Source organism: Otolemur garnettii, unplaced genomic scaffold (genome assembly GCF_000181295.1).
Source record: "Otolemur garnettii isolate 467f Iridium unplaced genomic scaffold, OtoGar3 scaffold00033, whole genome shotgun sequence".
NCBI classification, from domain to species: Eukaryota; Metazoa; Chordata; class Mammalia; order Primates; family Galagidae; genus Otolemur; species Otolemur garnettii.
Genome location: NW_003852428.1, coordinates 12,067,998 through 12,087,555, shown reverse-complemented (window position 1 = coordinate 12,087,555; position 19,558 = coordinate 12,067,998). Strand labels below are relative to the sequence as shown.

Here is a 19,558-nt window from a genome sequence, read left to right as displayed (position 1 = left end):
CTGTAATGCCACGGCACTCTACCCAGGGGGACAGCTTGAGGCTCTGTCTCAAAAAAAAAAAAAAAAGACTTAAATGTAATACCTGAAACCATAAAAAAAAAAACTAGAATAAAATACAGGACAAATTCTTCTAGACATTAGGCCATGCAAAGAATTTATGACTAAGACCCAAAAAGCAAATACAGAAACAATAAAAATAAATTAATGGGACTTCACTAAATTAAAAATCTCTTCACAGAAAGGGAAATAATCCACAGAGTAAACATGCAATCTACAGAATGGAAGAGAATATTCACAAACTATACATCTGAGAGAGGACTAACATCCAAAATCTACAAGAACTCCAACAAGTCAGCAAGAAAGAAAACAAATAATCCCATCAAAAAGAGAGAGAAAGACAAGAACAGGTTTTTCTCAAAAGTAGACATACAAACAGCCAACAAACATGAAAAAATGCTCAACTTTACTAATCTTCAAGAAAACTCAAATTAAAGCCACAATAAGATACCATCTTACCCCTGTCAGGATGGCCATTATTAAAAAGTCATGAACAACAGATGTTGGTGTGGACGTAGTGAAGAGGGAACACGTACGCACAGTTGATGGGAATGTAAATTAGTATGACGTCTACAAAAAACAGTATAGACATTCCTCAAGGAACTAAAATTAGATTTCCCATTCAATCCAGCAATCCCACTACTGGGTAACTACCCAAAAACAAAGAAGTTATCATACATGTATCAATAAGACACTTACACCCAAACGATTATCACAGCACAATTCTCATGGAGTCAACCTAAGCATCCATCAAATAATGAGTGCATGAAGAAAATGTGGTGTGTAGACACACACACACACCATGGAGTGCTACTCAGCCATAAAAATGAATGAAATAGTGTCTTTTGCAGCAACTTGGCAGAACTGGAGACCACTATCGTAAATGGAGTAACTCAGGAATGGAAAAACAAATACCGAACACCACATGTTCTCACCCAGGGGTCCTCAAACTTTTTAAACAGGGGGCCAGTTCACTGTCCCTCAGACCGTTGGCGGGCCGGACTGCAGGCCCCGGGATGAGTCAGCTGCTAAGCAGGACAGGCAGCGACGGCAAAACACCCAGTGGGCCGGATAAATGTCCTAGGTAGGCTGCATGTGGCCCGCGGGCCATAGTTTGAGGACGCCTGTTCTCACCTATACGTGGGAGCTAAACAATGGGTACCTATGCCCAGAACGAGGTATAATGAACACTGGAAACTAAGAAAAGAGGAGGAAAAGAGGGGGTGAGGGACCAGAAATTACTTATCAGGAACAATGTACATGATTCTGGTGAGTACACTCAAAGTCCTGACTTCACCTTTATACAACTCATCCATGTAACAACAACAAAAAAAAAAAATTGTACCCTCTCAATCTAAAAGCAAACAAAAAAAAAAAAGAAGTGAGAAAAGTAAAACCAGGATGATGATGAATCTATAGGCATAATAAACAGCAAATATTAATATGTATAATTCTTTGGCTTTTAAATCTGTTTGGATAGTATTTACTTCATTTCTATGCTGTTGATATTAATTTCTTTAAATGTACTTCTCAATTAAACTATGCATATGAAATTATTTTATAATGATACACTTCCTATTTTGTATCAATGACAAATGTTATCAACAAGTCCAGTCTACAATTTTTCAAAACAAAAACATTTTACCAAATAGTAAAATGAAATATGCCTAAGTATACCACAGAGACCTTTAGAATAACACACCTGCTTAGAAAGCTGCTCCTCACACAATTTGTAGAGTGTGAAAAACTTCCTGGCCAGAACAACATTATCAATGAAGCCACAACTAGCCAGCTTAACTCGGATGATTATCTGACGGTCCGGAACCATCATGGCCACTGTGCGGAAGTTGATCTTCAAGTTTTCGGGGAGTTCCTGCCGCCCTGCATAGCCAGGATTCTAAACAGAAAATACAACCCAAAGTTGAACAGTATGATCATGGGCCAACGTGTCAGCATGATCTTGGAAGATTCATTATGTACACACAATGAGTCTGGAATGACAACCACAGAACTTGTTTACAAAATCACTCTCCTTGCACAGACAACCCATGAGTTATTAATATGATTTTTGTCTAACACTTAAAGGCTTTCAGATAGGAGGGAAAATTACAATCCCAATTTCCAGTTGTGGAAAATAGAGGACATACGACCAGGGGATGCATGAAGATTGTGATGAAGCTGAAATTCAGTAGCTTTCCAGGCACAGCCTTACCATGGTTAGGAAAAGCCCAAATTCAGGGTTCATAGTCACACTATCTCCATCAGTAAAAATAAAAGATTTTTTATGCTCCTTTTTACATGTCAGAATAATGGAAATTTGCTGGGCTGCGACCGACAGAACTGGTAGATCAATGCGGTTAAATTCGTCAAAACAACCCCAGGATCCAGACTGTGCCAGTCCTTAGAAAGGAAATTAAATGGAAAATCCAATTAGGATACAATTTTGGAAATCCAAGGAAAAGGACATAATGCAGCTTCCAAAACAAGCCATATATAGGTTTGTTCAAAAATAAATTTGAACAAATAAAGCATGTACCAAACAACCCAAAACAGCTCATAATTTGGCATTTTTTCTGTAAACATCCAACATTCTCTGATAAAAGAATATCACAAAAGGCAAGCAATATTAACATGTGGTTGACACAACCCTGGCAAGATGAAAGATTTTCCAAAATGTTTTACAAATTGAAAAATGACCCTAAACTATAGCTAACTGATGGAAAATAAATTTTAAAAAGACATTCCATTGAAATTCCTCATCAAATTAAAAATATAACCCAAACCTTTAAAAATCCGTCCAAGTCCTCGAAAATCCATCTGGTCCGAACAATTGAAAACTACGACATATTTTCCAAGACATCGTCCCATGTCTTTGGTAGTTTCTGTTTTGCCTGTTCCTGCCGGCCCAGCAGGGGCTCCTCCCATGCTCATTCCTAGAGCTTGAGCCAGCGTGATGTAACACCTGCGGGACCAGAAACATCACTAGCCCCATCCCACCAGCATCCTGAAGACTCTTCCGACATCACAGTGAAATGTAACCCACATGAGATTAGAAAACAATGCATCCTAAAAGACGCTTATCCTTATCAATGGTAATACGTGTTCTATAAAGAGGCAGAGGTAGTCTGTGGTCAAATAAGTTTGAAAACTCTTCAAACACTTAAACAGGTTTCTTTACTGCTGAATTTTTCAGGCTTTCTTGTGATAACACGTATTGAGAATTTCCAAGTATGAAAATTTATACATAGCATTTCCAAAATTTACTTGGCATCTTCTTCACAGAAATCAATCCCTGCCTTAAAAAAAAAAAAGATATTCTATGAAAGAGATTTGGAATGATTTAAGTAGATTAATCCCCTTTTGAATCTAAGAGTCAATAATTTGATGAACTTGGGATTTGAATCACATCTTGAATCTATGTCCATGAGCATCTGTGAGACCCTCACCCGCCCTCAACGGTGTCTTACTAGATGAGATTAACTAGATGAGATTTGGCGAGAGAATGCAGCAGTGTAAAGGAAAGGTTTTAACCTGAGAACTTGCTGACGAATTACTTGGGTCCCAGCACCACCTGGTGTCGTCAAAGGCAACAATTTGTAAAGTGGCATGATTTAAGGTTTTCTTATGGCCAAACTATAAAGCATTCCTCTGGACTTGAAAAATATTTTAAAGGAAATGAAGTGATTACCCAGCAGGAAGGGTGGAAATGAACATTTAGTGCAACACCTGCGGGTGTTCCAGGGTCTCTATTTTATCAGAAACAGGTGCTGAAAAGGTAAGTAAATGACTCGGCCTTGAACTTATACAGAGGGATAAGGAGAGAGGATCTGGGCATGAAATCGGGAGGAGGCCTGCTCTCATGGTGATCGAGCCTTGCAACCCAAAGTCTTGCCCCCCACACACACCTTTGCCACCCCTTTCAGAGCAAAGCCTATAAGAACAGCCACCATGATGTGCTCCGCGGGCATTTTCACATTTAATTCTCCACAGAACTCTGGATGGGAGCTACTGTTCTGTCCCTCTACTTCACAGGTGAAGAAAGAAGCTTGCAGAGACTCAGAAACTTATTGGGGGGGGGAGGGGGGACAAAGCCTCACTCTTTTGCCCCAGGCTAGAGTCCTCTGGCATCAACCTAGCTCACAGCAACCTCAAACTTCTGGGTTCAAGGAATTCTCCTGCCTCAGCCTCCTGAGTAGCTGGGACTACAGGTGCCACCATGCCCGGCTAGTTGTTTTCTACTTTTAGTAGAAATGAGGTCTTGTTCTTGCTCAGCCTGTCTCAGACTCATGAGCTCCTCCCCCCTAGGCCTCCCAGAGTGCTACGATCACAAGCTTGAGCCACCGTGCCTGGCCACAGATTGAGCAACTATTCTCAGAATTGTGGGGGAATTGCTAAGACGTGGGCCAGGCCCTCTCACTGCCTAGTTACCCTCTTAGGGTAAGAAGTATGTCTCCATCTGTCCACTCAGCTGCTCTGTCTTACAAACGCTCATCGAAACTAGGATCATTGGGTTTGTATTTAAACTGAGGAAGTAGTGAGTTGCTTCAAAGAAATCATCCTGTTCACCTGAAGAGTCAGTGAGCATGTCGGTGACTCATCCCTTACTTCTCTGCTAGGTGGGGCTTCAGACCACCTGCTACGCTGGTACCCAAATGGCCTTCCAGAGACAAGAGGGCTGTCAGAGCATCTCCGGGTACCTGTTAATGAGGGTCTTTCCAGAGTATTCTACACATGTGTGTGCCTTCCTCCCTCCCTCCTCTGCTTTTCTTTCTAATCTCTTTCCTGTCTCCATTTGTGAACAGGATTTGGACTTTGTGTGTTTGAGTTGCCTGTTGACAGCTCTGTTTCAGTGTCCCACCTTCCAATTAGACTGCTATAAACTCTCTGCTGTCAGAAGCTGTGTCTAGTTCACACTTGTACCCTCAACTCTTGCCTAACCCCTGTCACCCTGTCCTCTGTGAACATCTGTTGAATAAATGGCTTGTGCTGGTCCAGCCATACATTCCTAACTGGTTTCTCCTGTCCCAGCGGTTACTGGAATTGGAAACATAAAACACGATCGTGATGCCAGAAGAACAGCAACCAACCCCCTGACCTGAGGCTCATTAGCGCTCAACATGACCGATCCATCACCAGCATTGGTATTAAGTATTCATTGCCCCGCGGATGTATCTCGCCACAGGGAAACCAGGAGGGGATTCAGCTTCTGTTGATTCTAAGATGCTGAAAAGCTTCCTAAGATAACACGGTGCATGTATCAGCAAGGTACTTTTCTTTACTGAAAACTTGTTTTATACAGACTTTTAATTTTAGGACATACTTAAGGAAAAACAAAAGGAAAAGTTGCTAAAGAATGTGTTTATTAAGAAAAACAGTCACAGCACAAATAATATTAACACCTAACATCTGCTCTACGTACTTGCATCGGCCCTTGTCCACACAGTGATTCCAAAAGAAGAGAATCAGAGATGTTAGGTGTCTTGCCTAAGAGCCTACAGCAGCTACAAGTAAGGTTGAGTGGTCAACCTCCAGGCACGACACACAGACGCTGTGAGAATGTGTCAGGGACATCTGTTAGCAATCAGGCGAGAAGCCGCTATCAGCCTGCGCCCCCTGTCTGAAGTGACAGCAGAGGCACGACAATTCTATTCTTCTCCACATGTGCTCCAAAGTGGGAGCAAACAGCATGTGGTTCTGGCGGAAGGTGGCATCTGTTATCACATCGTAATGGCTATTTTATCATCTAAAACATCTGCAGCTCTGTCCACATGGTGTGGAGATTGACAGAGCCCCAAGAGCTGTCGGAGTTGTGGAATTTCCACAAACCAATCAGCAAAATGCTAACAACGATCAGTGCTTCTAGCATTTGACTTTAAGTATTAATTTTAAATTTTACTGAGCAGTTTTCTTTTGCAAAAGGGCAGAAAATCTTGCAATGGAACTCAATCTCAATAAGTAGCAAAAAGGGATAAATCAGTTCTTACATAGGTTAGTTAAAGAAAAATACACAAGCAAACATTTCTGGTGAAACGGGCTTAAAACACACTTCAGAATCACCTCCACTTGTAAATACTTTAGCTTTTAAAGTTCTCAAGTTTTTTGATGCAAAAAAAAAAAAATATGTAAGGTAATGAATGTATCAAAAGGGGACCAAGTGTCCGGAAAGGTGATAAACTGTGGTATTTAGATGCAAAACTTAGAAAGGATGTTGACACATAGCCAGGCAAAGTTTTCAGAGGGATAGGAAACAAATAATCATTTTGAAAAATAGAAAATTTTTCCTTTTCACAATTTCTACGTTATGTTCTTCTGTGCCATTTAAGATTTTCACCATTAAGATGCAATTTGGGAAAATAATCATTTCTTTCATTTATTCAAGAAATATTTATTTAGCACCTTTAGGTGACAGATCTATCCTAGTGAATAAATCACGCAAAACCCATGCCTCAAAAAGCTTACATCGACTCAGCACCCATGGCTTAGTGAGTAGAGTGCTGGCCACATACACCTAAGCTAGCAGGTTCAAGCCTGGCTGGGCCTGCTAACAAACAATGACAACGGAAACCAAAAAATAGCTGGGCATGGTGGCAGGTGCCTGTAGTCTCAGCTACTCAGAAGACTGAGGCAAGAGAATCACTTCAGCTCTAGAGTTTGAGTTTGCTGTGAGCTGTGACACTGTGGCACTCTATCAACAGTGACATAGTGAGACTCTGTCTCAAAAAAAAAAAAGAAGAAGAAGCTTATATTCTGAAAATAAATAGGTAAAATAAAGCTGGGTAAGAGGGTCATGGGGTATGAGGATTGCTGCTTCAAATGTGGAAGGTCAGAGACCCCGTCAGATGTGCCACTGAGGACAGACCTGAGGAAGTGAGGACGCAGGCTGAGCCGCTACTGAGGGAAGAGGCTTCCCGGCCAAGAGCGTAACAAGGGCAGGTCCTGTGGCAGGCCTGTGCTGGCACTATTCAAGGGATGGCCAAGGAGCAGGTAGCAGATCTGAAGGAGGAATGAGAGGCAGAGAAGTAGCAGGGGCCAGATTGTGCTGGGCTGCATAGGCTGATGTGAGGTCATGGCACCACAGCAGAGGGTGTGGGCAAAGAAGTGACAGGACCTGACTTGGATTCTGGCATCTGCACTGGGAACCGGCTGTACAGGCACAAGAGCAGAGGCAGGGAGGTGCGTAATGCAGGTTAGAGATCGTGGTGGTTTGGATGAGAGGACTAACAGCAAAAGTGTGAAAAGTGGCCAAATGGTCACTTTCTAGATGTCTTCCCCAATCAGCACTGACCAACCTGATGGTAGATTGGATGATGAGGTGAGGGAGACGCTTGCTCTAAGGATTGCTGGGTTGAACAACTGGAAGATAACATATTCGCAGGTTTCAGGAACTAAGACATAAACATCTTTAGGGGGGACCATTATTCTGGTTATTACTCTTCCCTGATTAACTAAGATGAAAGAGATGATGGGAGAGCATTTTTGTGGGGGACAAACAAACATGCTGAGGGCAAATACCCCATAAGCAGGGAGGTGGATATGTGTGTTTAGAACTCAAGGAAGAAGCCTGGCCAGATGATATTTGAGTTCAACATCTAGCAGTATTTAATGGGGATCTAGCAGTCATGTGGGATCACTCAAGAAAATGGAGAAGAAAAGAGACCTGGCATGTTCTAGGTTTAAGAGGTCAGAAAAGTGAAGTGGATCCACAAGGAGGAACAGATATGAAGGGACAACCAGACCAGAATGAGAAACCAGGTGAGCGTGGTGTTCAGAAACCACATGAAGAAGAAAGTTTACCAAAAAGGAGAGAATGTCATAAAATCTTTTCCTAGTCCAACATCATCAAGAGTTTTCCCTACACTTTCTTCTAAGATTTTTATCGTTTTGTGTCTTAGATTTAAGTCTCTTATCCATCTTGAGTCAATTTTTGTAAGGGGTGAAAGGTGTGGGCTGAGTTTCAGTCTTTTACATGTGGTTATCCAGTTCTCCCGGGACCATTTGTTGCACAGGGATTCTTTTCCCCACTGTATGCTTTTGTTTGGTTTATCAAAGATCGGATGTCAAGTAGAGACTGGTTTTATCTCTTGGTTTTCTATTCTGCTCCATATGTCTATGTTTCTATTTCTGTGCCAATACCATGCTGTTTTGATTACTGTGGACTTGTAATATAGCCTAAAGTCTGGTAGGGTGATACCTCCAACTTTGTTTTTATTACTAAGAATAGCCTATACAGCATTTTATCTGGTTCCAAATGACAAGACTTCAGCAGCAATAACAACAACAAAAATTAACAAATGAGATTTAATTAAATTAAAAAACTTCTGCACAGCTAAGGACACAACAAGTAAAGCAAAAAGACAACCTTCAGAATGGGAAAAGATATTGGCAGGGTATGAATCTGAGATAAGCTTGATGACAAGAATCTACAGAGAACTCGAATTCATCAACAGAAAAAGAGGAAACAATCCTATCTATCTCTGGGCAAGAGATATGAACAGAACCTTCTCTGACAAAAACAAATGGCTAACAAACATTTGAAAAAATGCTCATCGTCCCTGATCATCAGAAATGCAAATCAAAACCACCCTGAGATATCACCTAACCCCAGTGAGACTGAACCACATCATAAAGTCTCAAAGCTGCAGATGCTGGTGTGGGTGCAGGGAGAAGGGAACACTTCTACACTGCTGGTGGAACTGCAAACTAATACAACCTTTTTGTAAGGCAGAATGGAGATCCTCAAAGAACTCAAATTAGACCTTCCATTTGATCCTATAATCCCATCACTAGGCATCTACCCAGAAGAAAAAAAATCATTTTATCATAAGGACATTTGCACTAGACTGTTTATCACAGCTCAATTTACAATTACCAAAACATAGAAAGAACCTAAATGCCCACCAACCCAGGAATGGATTAACAAGCTGTGGTATAGGTATACCATGGAATACCACTCAGCCATTAAAAAGATAGACTTTAGGGCAGCACCTATGGCTCAAAGGAGTAGAGTGCCAGCCCCATATGCTGGAAGTGGTGGGTTCAAACCCAGCCCTGGCCAAAAACTGCAAAAAAAGAAAAAAAAATGGAGACTTTACATCTTTTGCATTAACCTGGACGAAGGTAGAACACATTCTTCTTAGTAAAGCATCACAAGAATGGAGAAACAAGAATCCAATGTACTCAAATCTAATATGAAGGCAATAGATGATCTAATATAAGGTGGGGGGCAGGGGAATGAGGGAGAGGGGAGGAGGAAGGAGGTGGGGGTCATGCGTATGGCACAGCTCTTGGGAACAGGACACAATTACAAGAGACACTTTACCTAATGACCATAATCAGTGCAACCTAATTCTTTATACCTTCAATGAATCCCAAACAATAAAAAAAAGGGAGAGAATGGTGGACTATGCCACTGCTACTGATTGTTCAAGGAAGATGAGATCCAGAAATGACCACTGGATTTAGCACCTGAAGGTCAAAGTGACTTTCACAGACTTTCACTCTGTTTTATCAGAGTGATGGGTAAAGTGTGATAGTCTAAATATTGGTTCCCCAAAGATGTTCTAATCTTTGGAGCCTATAAATGTGTTACCTTCCATGGGTAAAGGGACTTTGCAGATGTCATCAATGTTAATGACACTGAGATGAAGTGATTATCCTGGACTACCCAGTGGACCCAATCTGATATCAGGGAGGAGAGAAGCAGAAAAGTGGGTCAGAGACACGAGATAGAAGAGAGAGAACTCTAAAGCATGACAGAGACCCAACCTACCATTGCTCTCTTTGAAGATGGAAGAAGGGGTTGAGAATCAAGGAATGTGGGAGCCTTGAGCAGCTGGAACAGCCCTTGGTGACAGTAAGAAACGGGGTCCTAGATCCTACAACCATAGGAAAGGAATTCTGCCAACAACATAGAAGAGCAGAAAACAGATTCCCCCCTGGAGTCTCCCAGAAGGAACGCAGCCCCACTGACACCTGAGTGTAGTCCAGTGTGTGAGGCCTGTGTGAGATTTCCGATGCACAGAACCATAAAAATAATAAATTTGTGTTGCTTCAGCTTCTAAGTTTGTATTAATTTGTGATGGCAGCAAAATAAAACTAACACCAAGAATTTGAATGGGGCGAGTTCAAATCCAATGAGGAGAGAAATTGTGCTTTTGAGGGGTTTTGATGGGAGCAGAGGAATTGGAAGGCAACTGGAGGGGTCACGGTGGAGGTGTCTGTGTGGAAGCATCACGGTGTGTTCCCACAGTGATGGCAATGATCCAGCAGAAAGGGATGGTGTCAGTGGGGCTGTTGGCTTTGGACAGTAGCACGGTAATCTGCCAGGACAACAGGAGAGACAGAGGCGGCGTGATAAGAGCCCAGGCTGATGGGTGTGGCAGTGGAAGATGAGTGCATGGTCTCTCCTGTTAACATGTCTGTCTTCTCATGAAACCGGGAACAGGCCTTTGGTGCAGAGAGAGGAAGGGAAAAGTACAAGAGGTTTGAAAGAGAGGAGGTGTGAGTAACTGCTGAAGCATTTCAAGGGAAATGTCTATTTGCTTACTCTTCACACCTTTCTAAATTAACATTATTTTTAATTGACAGGCCAACATTATGTGCATCTAAGGGGTACAATGTGATATTATGTGACGCGTACAGAATGTGAAGCGATAAAAGAGATCCCGTGAGTCTCCCAACAGAGAATGTGCAATGTGGTTAATACCACACCGCTCTGATTAGACTGAGAAAATTACAGAGTATTATCCCTGGACGGACCCTTGGGGACAGCCTAGTTTATCTTGCAAATGAGCAGACTGAGTCTAGGAGGTTGACAGCTCTCACTGGCGCCTCTAGGTGGTGGGCCGATGGCCTCTCTGCTTTTCACCTGCATTGACTCTCAATTTCTTTCTGCTAAAAAACCATCTTAACTGTTTCTCAGTAATGAAAAGTTACCAAATCAGCCCTCAAGGCCCACTGTGATTGGTCCCTAGTGACACACAGCAATTAATTCCCTTTCTTACCCATTCAACATCCACAGATACATTTAAACTTCCCTTCTATGAGATAGAAGGCAAAGGAAACAAGGTCTGATTCAGCCACAAACCTAAATCCCATACGAAGACACAGGTGTAAAGCTAAAAATACTACATTTCAAAGGCTCTGATATCAGAGAGCCAATCAACCCTCAAGAGACGTTAAGCAAAGATCCCCTGAGCAACTCGAGAGAAGAAAAATGGTGGGGAAGGGGGTGACAGAGGCTGAGGAATCAGAATCCTCCCATCACCTGTCTGTGAGTGGAGTTATGACAAGCCTGTCAGTGCAGCCTAAAAATTCATTCTGGTATATGAAAGCCACATCTGTGATATGAACCATCGTCTTGTCAGAATCTTCATTAAAATAAAATCTGCACTGTTTCAGCCACTCAAAATCTACAGGACTCTTGATATTCATGTGACACTGAAATTCAAAAGACATATGTTAGAACAGTGAATGAGAATCACTTATAAAACATACATATTAGCATCCATAGAGATCGTAAGTGCAATACACAGAACTCAAAGACAACCCAACTAGTTCAGAGACGTCAGCCGTATCACCGGCTAACCCATGCATTAATCAATAAAACCCACTGGTCAATAAGAAAGAAGCTATGAGGATAGGAAAATTCAAGAAGAAAAAAAAAACTAATTACTCCACTCCTACTTAACCGGCATTACATACTTTCATAATAAAATAAGATGCTCATTTCTTAAATTTCACCATTAAATACACAATACCGTGAAACACAATCTATGAAAAACGTATTTTGGCACACAAAGACAGAACTAAACAATCCCATTAGGAAAAAGGCATCTCTTGAGATTATGACGAAGTACATTGTTGAGGTTTTTTTAGTCCATTAATTATTTTTCCCAGAAATACTTAAGGCCAAAATTTCTAACATCTAAATGACAGGTTATTGCCTAGCCAGGCTTTTGTCTGAATTTGTAACCAAATTTTTAAGCCACTTTAATCATCCTTCTTTGACAAATAAGAAATCTAAAATTACCCTGAGCCCTTTATTTCTCAGAGTGGCAAAAAGTGTGCTTAACTATTAAGAGGGGAGATTAGCACACAAAGCCTGAATGTGCCCCTTTATTTCCATTACATCAGTACCTATCTTTTGTAATCTTTCTTACATAATGGGGTGAGACAAAATCCAAAAAATTATTATGAAAATAAGAGCTTCTTGCCTCTCCTATCTGATGTTACAGCTTACAGTAGAGGACAAAGTTCATTGCATTTCTTTTCACATTTCTCATTTCCTACGGCTAATAAACTCTCTTTTTCCACTCTGTTCTCCCCTTAAAGCCAAAAACCTGCCCGACACCTGAATGTCACAAGCTATATTAGGAAAGGCCATTTGCAATCAATGACATAAAATGTAGCAAAACTTGTCAAGGATGTAATTTTTTTCAGAAGGTCCTAAACAGCCCTACTAGCAATATTACTAATAATTTCTCTAGCAAGAAAATGGTGATCTTCAATTACTAGCTAAAAGAAAAAAAGATGAAAGCTTTTCAGGATGTTATATGGCATTTTAACATTAAAAAGAATCACTTAAACATTTTTTAAATAAAGCTTAATTGTCTCAATAATGTCTTAGCATAGATCATCGGAATATGACTGACATTTTAGTTAAGAACTGTAAAGAAAATCTGACAACATGCTCTGATTAAGCTGATTCTTTGCCTGAATTTAACCTCTTCTTTGAATTCAATCAAACTAATTCTAGTGGGTAAACACACATAGTGTCGAGTATTTGCTTTTCTGTATATGTCACAGTATTTATAATGAATTTACCAGGTCATCAAAGATATCTCGTTGGTGCACGTGAATAGTAATTAGTGTCTCATATTTCACTCTTTCTGTGGAACTCAGATCCTTCGTGGTGACACCTATCAGAGTGTTTAGTAGCTCCAAGAAAGACTGATTGGTTTTCTGCATGATCTTTTTATCAAATTTGGCATTTCTAAGGGCTTCTTCTGAATCCCGCGTCCATATCATTTGAATTCCTAATAATCCAACCTTACAGAAATAAAAAAGGGTTCATGAATATGTGTGACACATTTATATATTTAAAAGGAAAGTAGAGTATAGTGAATAGTTGTAATTATTATGAAAATATAAAGCCTTGTGATATTACATCAACTTGATACCTTCTTTCCCAACCTAGGACAACACTATTTCTTGTAGCTTTAAATTGTTCATGTGTAAGCCACATTCTTCCTAAATAGATTTGAAGTTTCTTATAGGTAAAGAATATGCCTTAAACTTGCTTTACCCAAACTAGCACAGTGTTTACACAGGCTAGATGCTCATAAAATCTTTATTAATCACAATGCCTAAAAAAACATTATTTCCCATATTTTATGCTAAAATATATTTTTTGTTTTTCTAGTAAAGCATCCACTAGGTACATTTTTATGACTTATATACATTGTTACATAAAGATATTCCAGCTCGGCACCTGTGGCTCAAGTGGCTAAGGTGCCAGCCACATACACCTAAGGTGGCGGGTTCTAATCCAGCCTGAGCCCGCCAAACAACAATGATGGCTGCAACTAAAAAATAGCCAGGCGTTGTGGCGGGCGCCTGTGGTCCCAGCTGCTTGGGAGGCTGAGGCAGGAGACTCACTTGAGCCCAGGAGTTGGAGGTTGCTGTGAGCTGTGATGCCACAGCACTCTACCCAGGGGGACAGCTTGAGGCTCTGTCTCAAAAAAAAATTCCATGGGGAAAAAAAAACTGTTTATGTTAAAGACAATTTATCAAATGTGTCTCTACAACTCAAAAGCACATATAAGTCTACATGACTATGTAATCTGAGTTGAAACTTTGACAGTGATTGTTATTTAGCGAAAACTTTAATACTCGTTCAGATTTAAACTATAGCCATTTGTGAAGCTTATGATAGGCAATATCTGAGATTTAAGATGACTGAATACTTTCCCATTTCAGTACACTGACCTGAGCAGGGAAAAATGAAAGAAATTCAATTAGTTGGAAACTTGTTTCTTGAATATTCACAGCTGCTTGACGAATCACATGATGTAAGGAGGACTTAGATTCCTCTAAGAGAGAATTAAGCCAAATTTCCACGTTGCCTTCCGCCATCACAGGTTTATTCAACTCAATTGTTTCTCCCTCTCGAGAGGAGATTGACAGAATTCGATCGTAGACCTGAGTTAGGAGCCAACAAAATAGCTATAGTCATATACAAATTGTTTAAGTGTTTTACCTTTCTTTCTTCCATTCTCCTCTTATAAAATGTTATGTTGGCTACAGAAAGTTAAACTGCAGATTATAAAATACTGCACAAGGCAAGATAGAAAATTACTCTGAAAATAATTTAAAAAGTTAGCCGTGAAGTCTACACATAAAAGGAAACACTCAGTCAATTCAAATAATCTATACTTTGAGGGGGAAAACATTTTCTAAAGGAAATATTTAATACAAATGTGATGATGAAAAAAATCTCTACAGTTTCCCAGGTGACCTAGGACTCTCTAAAAGCCTGTTATTCCACACAAGGTTATCAAGCTGACAATAGCCTTAACCAGTGAAGCCCAATGTGAGCCATAACATCTGGCACACGGTAGCTCCCTCATAAAGTAAACTGCATGCCAGCGTGAGTAATGAATGTTACTAAGGGTTTGTATGAAGCAGCAGAGGGAAACTGAGTACAGTAACAAATGGGAAGGGGCGCTTTCCTCTGGGATTTTTGGTAGAGGGATGGGGTAGATAGTATCTTTTGGTAGCTGTGCGAGTTGTCTCCCTCAAGTTCCATGACCTTTGAGGGAGGCCCCCCACAGCTCCATAATTCCATAAACATGGAAGTGTAAAAAAAAATCTCAATAAAGCATACCATAACCTTCTGCAATCTGATTTAAAAAATCAAATCACTGGGGCAGGTCTGTTTATTCCAGGCATTATTTTATGAGCAATTGGTTTCTCTACCCTTTTGGATGCCTAAGGAGTTAATTTGGCGTGTAAAACCACAACAGCTGCATACGTGCATTCTTCATCATTCTTAAACTATCATTTTTTATTCTAATCTACGCTTTGCATGGCAAGAAATTACCCAGTTCTGAAGGTAGATTGTACCCCCCACGTTTGTTCTCAGTTGCTGAGCTAAAATTAACGGACATGAAAGCAACCCTTTGTAAACACAGGATGGGAGAACTACTTAATAAAGACAATTGAGAGTCTAAGAGACAGTGACGGGTCGGCCAGCAATTCGGATTAAGGGAACCTTGTCATGGAACTTGACAGTTTTAATGTTGTCAAACACGTTCAGCAAGTGGGCTTGGATAGTGTGGGAGTCCGAGGCCTGCCCCAGGATCTCCAGAAGGGCAGGATCTGACACGAAGAAGAACCGAGGAAAGCAGAGTCGTTTTTTCTCCAAGTATCTAAGAAGGGAAGAGAAATATAAACCTTATAAACACACAGAAACTGGTCATCCTAGGAATAAGTTAACCTGCACGGGGAAAAAGGAGCGATTGTATGATAATCTGATTTTCCCACCTGACTTCTCAATGTTTGGGGGTTTTTTATTAAGAGATGTAACAAATAGCAATTCCATATTCTGATGAAGAAATGATTTCCAAAATTGGTGGCAGAATTTCTTCATTTTTTAAAAGCATAATGTATATGTTTTGCTTAGTCTGGAAAATCTTGTACATCCTGTGTGCAGAGCAGGATAAAATATACCAAGGGAAGTTTTGATTTTGTTTTGTTTTGCTTCTGAAGTACAGTGCTGTGTCAGCTAACAGCTCCATATAATTCTTGGAGTTATATCCTAAAAGGGAATCCAGTGAATCTGTCATCAAAGGAGAAGCAAAACCCATGTGTGGGGAGCTCTGTGGGGGTGGTGGCCCTGTTCTCTGCCTCCAGGAGTTCCTGAAATCCAGAGAGCCCAAACAGTCTTACTTTTATGATGGTAATTTTTAATTTTTGATATTTTAGCTTTTTACTGCTTTAGTTTAAATTGCTAATTATTTTAAATATCCCAATCCTAATTTGCCAATAATAATATCCCTATTGGGATATCCCTAATATCCCAATAATAATTTGATTATTATTCTTAATAGCTGACTTACTAATTCCCATTGGTTACTTGTCATCAGTAACTGGTTTGATTCTGATGAGGAATCTGGTCATGTTTTCTATCCAGTTAGACCAGGATGGAAGGAGGCTGTGGACCATGACTTCTACGATGGCATAAAAAGACCACTTATCATGACAGAGACATTCCTGCTGAACCCCCACCCAAATTGGTATTATTAGTATTATATTTTTAGAGACAGGTTCTCACTCTGTTGCCCAGGCTGGAGAGCGAGGCATGATCATAGCTCGCTGAAGCCTCCAACTCCTGGCTCCAGTGATCCAGCTCAGCCTCACAAATCACTGGGCCTACAGCATGTGTCACCACCCCCAGCTACCCATTCAAATTATATCTGATCTCTGTAAGGCCTCTTGTCCATGCTGATCCTTGACAGCTCAGGAAGGCATTGCTTTCGTGTAAATATGATGGACTCACATGTTTACACATGTTGTCTTATAACCTCTTCTTGGTAATAGAATCAAAAGACAGGGAAATCTCAGTTTTTTTTAAAAACTTGTGAATATGTGAATAATTTTAGAGTAGACTTTCTCTATGGAGTTATAAAATAATGGCAAAACATCAAGTGACAGAATAGAATATGTCCATGGTTAAAAAAAAAAAAAAAGAAGAAGAAGAAAGAGAGGGCAGTGAATGCACATGTGTGTGTGTCTGAGTGTGTATCTGAGTGTGTGTGTGTGTGTGTGTGTGTCTGCATGCATCTATTGTGACTGGTAGAGGACAAGAAAGGAAGAGAAAAATAACAAACCCAGCTGTAGGAAGACCAGCAGCATGATTCCTCAGCAAGATTTTCAGGGGGTACTGAACCTGAACGATGTCCTAGTGGCTTCTGCCCCTCACCCCTTCCATCCTGAAGAGTCCTAGAATCATGGAAACTTTCATAACTTCTGTCCTCTTTCTCTGAGGCCTTATTTTGGTGGTAGACTCATGGGCCCTAGAGCATTAATTGCCTTAGAGAATTCAGATCTACATTCCAGAACCTTCATTGGTGCCTGAACGACAGTTGGTCATGCTAAATCATCATATAGCTAAAAACAATGGCACAGCATCAATCATGTGAAAAGTCCTTGTTTTTGTCAAATGTCTTTCAACAGGTACTTGACTTGATCTATTTTATAAAGCAGATTAAATCATTAATACCTTTTAGTTGATTTTTTCAAAAAATTTGCACTGGAGGAATTACTTACAAGTGGTTATGTGTTAAAGTAGACATTTAAAGGATGTTTTACTAATATTGACATTGGCAATAAGCATGGTGTTTAAGAACCCTGCCCCGGGCAATTCTCTAAAGGAAAGGTATCATGATGAACTTTATAGCATAGACCTTTGGAACACCCGTCACCTAAATTAGAGAAAACATGCAAATACTTCCTGGGGTAAATCTTGGTCCCACCTGTAGCTCCTAATTAACTAGCTCCACAGGTAGTGGGGTGGATGCAGATTTGAGCATGGTCTTGTTTAGACTCTTCAACTTCCCCCAAAGGAGACCAACCTCAATCTCTCCCCAGCTGACTGCCAAAGTCTATGAATTTGTCCTTAATCAGTAGTGCAGGCTGCCTATCCTCTGGATTCTTGTCAGAGTTTAAATCTATCATATTTTATGCTGCCCGATACCTTCCACCAACTTAGATATGAAAAGTGATCATCAACAAATCCTTCATGAAGATCACTTTTCATATCTAAGTTGATACTTTGGAGGCACTGACTGTGCATTTATAAGAAAGGATCATGTTTGCCCCACACTATAATAAGGAAGTTGGTGAAGATTCTACTCAGGGGTCCCTTTGAAGAGGATACACAATGGAAATGCCTCCAAAGTATCAATTCAAGGACAAAAAAAATAATGTTTTCTTGAACTAGAACCTTTTATCTTATGAGTCCTCTATCAATGCTGTGCCTCCTCCTATGTCTCTTTTCCCTTGGGCCCTAGGAAGGGCCTTCGGCCTCTGAGTCTGAGGTCTGTTTATAGGATTTCTCTGCACCAATTTTACCATCTTAGTTTATTAGTCCTTCTTTGGATCTGACCATAACTTTCACATCACCTTACTTTTCAGTTGTTATCTCAAAACTTTTTTTGGTTAGCAATGAATAAATATTATCATTTATTACTTATAAGTTATCATACAGGTATTTTTGCCATTTTCAGCTTAGTCACTTTTTTGTTCAAGTTTAATAAATTCCTCTATTTCATTCACAGAGATCTTTCCAAAGCACCATATGAAGCTCAGCATTTTCTTTTTCTTTTTTTTTTTTTTTTATTAAATCATAGCATTTTCACCATCACTTGTGTTTATTACTGCAGGCTGGCTTAGGTGACCTGGATTCCTCTGTGCAAAGAACAAGTCAGCTATTCCCAGGACACTATCCCATGTCATGAGGATACTTTGTATAGTGAAAGGTTATCTGTTTCCCAGAGTTGACCAAGGAGCATCATTATATAAGTTAAAAGCTCAGAATAAGTGGGCTCACCTTAAGTCTCAATGTACACTTCTTATGGAAGACTACTGTTTAACATATTTCTACTTATATTATTTTATTTTGATAAACCAAGGGCAAAAAAAAATTATGATTCTTGGAATCTACCAAGCCTACATATGCATAAGTGTGTGTGTGTTTGTGTAGATTCATGTATATTAGACATTCATTTTTGCATAATACTGACTGCTTGTGGAGACCACACACTATATGATACAATGAGTATAATAAAATATTTTGGTCTTACAATGTTTTCCAAGAATCATATCAGAATAAAAAGCATATTAATTTTAAAAGGCAGAAATGAATTTTTTAAGAGCTTATCCAGGTACTGGAAGTAGCCTCAAGTCCTGAGTCCAACATCAGAACAAATCTAATAAGTATTTGGAAAGAATATAAGGCTACAGAATATCAGTTTTATCCCTGCAACAACTTTATATATGAATTCTTTTGCTCTTTCTGAGCAAAAGAAAAGAGATTTGGCTCCTGCTTCTCAGCCTCTCCATTCCCTTTCATCTCTACGATACTGCAGCCTTCAGAGAGCCAGTGCACTTACCCAGTAAGGGATTTCTGGCATATTTCCAACTGGTCCAGCAAGTGTGGTAGCAGCTGGCCCATGGTCTCATCCCCAACACAGCACTGGACTACATTGGGCATTTCATGTGCCCGAGTCATGATCTTCACCCAAGATTTATCGATATTGGAAAAGCGCTTGGCCTCCTATGAGAACAAAGGAACAAAGAATAGCAGACTTGGACACATCAGCAATCAGATCAGAGTATCTCATGTTCTTCCAGGTGCGGCTAGAGTGCTGACCAGTCCAGATATCCAAGCTAATGCCTAATATCATATAAGTTCTATTTAAATTCTTTTTTTTTTTTT

General features: G+C 40.1%; 1 protein-coding gene across 1 annotated transcript in view; it reads right to left on the bottom strand.

Moving 5' to 3' along the window:
* DNAH5 (dynein axonemal heavy chain 5) overlaps positions 1–19,558 on the bottom strand; it is a 291,972-nt gene that overhangs the window by 131,983 nt on the left and 140,431 nt on the right. Inside the window, 8 exon segments of the mRNA XM_023513078.1 lie at positions 1,760–1,954; positions 2,270–2,457; positions 2,841–3,019; positions 11,324–11,496; positions 12,883–13,107; positions 14,047–14,259; positions 15,332–15,488; positions 19,233–19,396. Coding sequence (XP_023368846.1) covers positions 1,760–1,954; positions 2,270–2,457; positions 2,841–3,019; positions 11,324–11,496; positions 12,883–13,107; positions 14,047–14,259; positions 15,332–15,488; positions 19,233–19,396 — 1,494 coding nt within the window.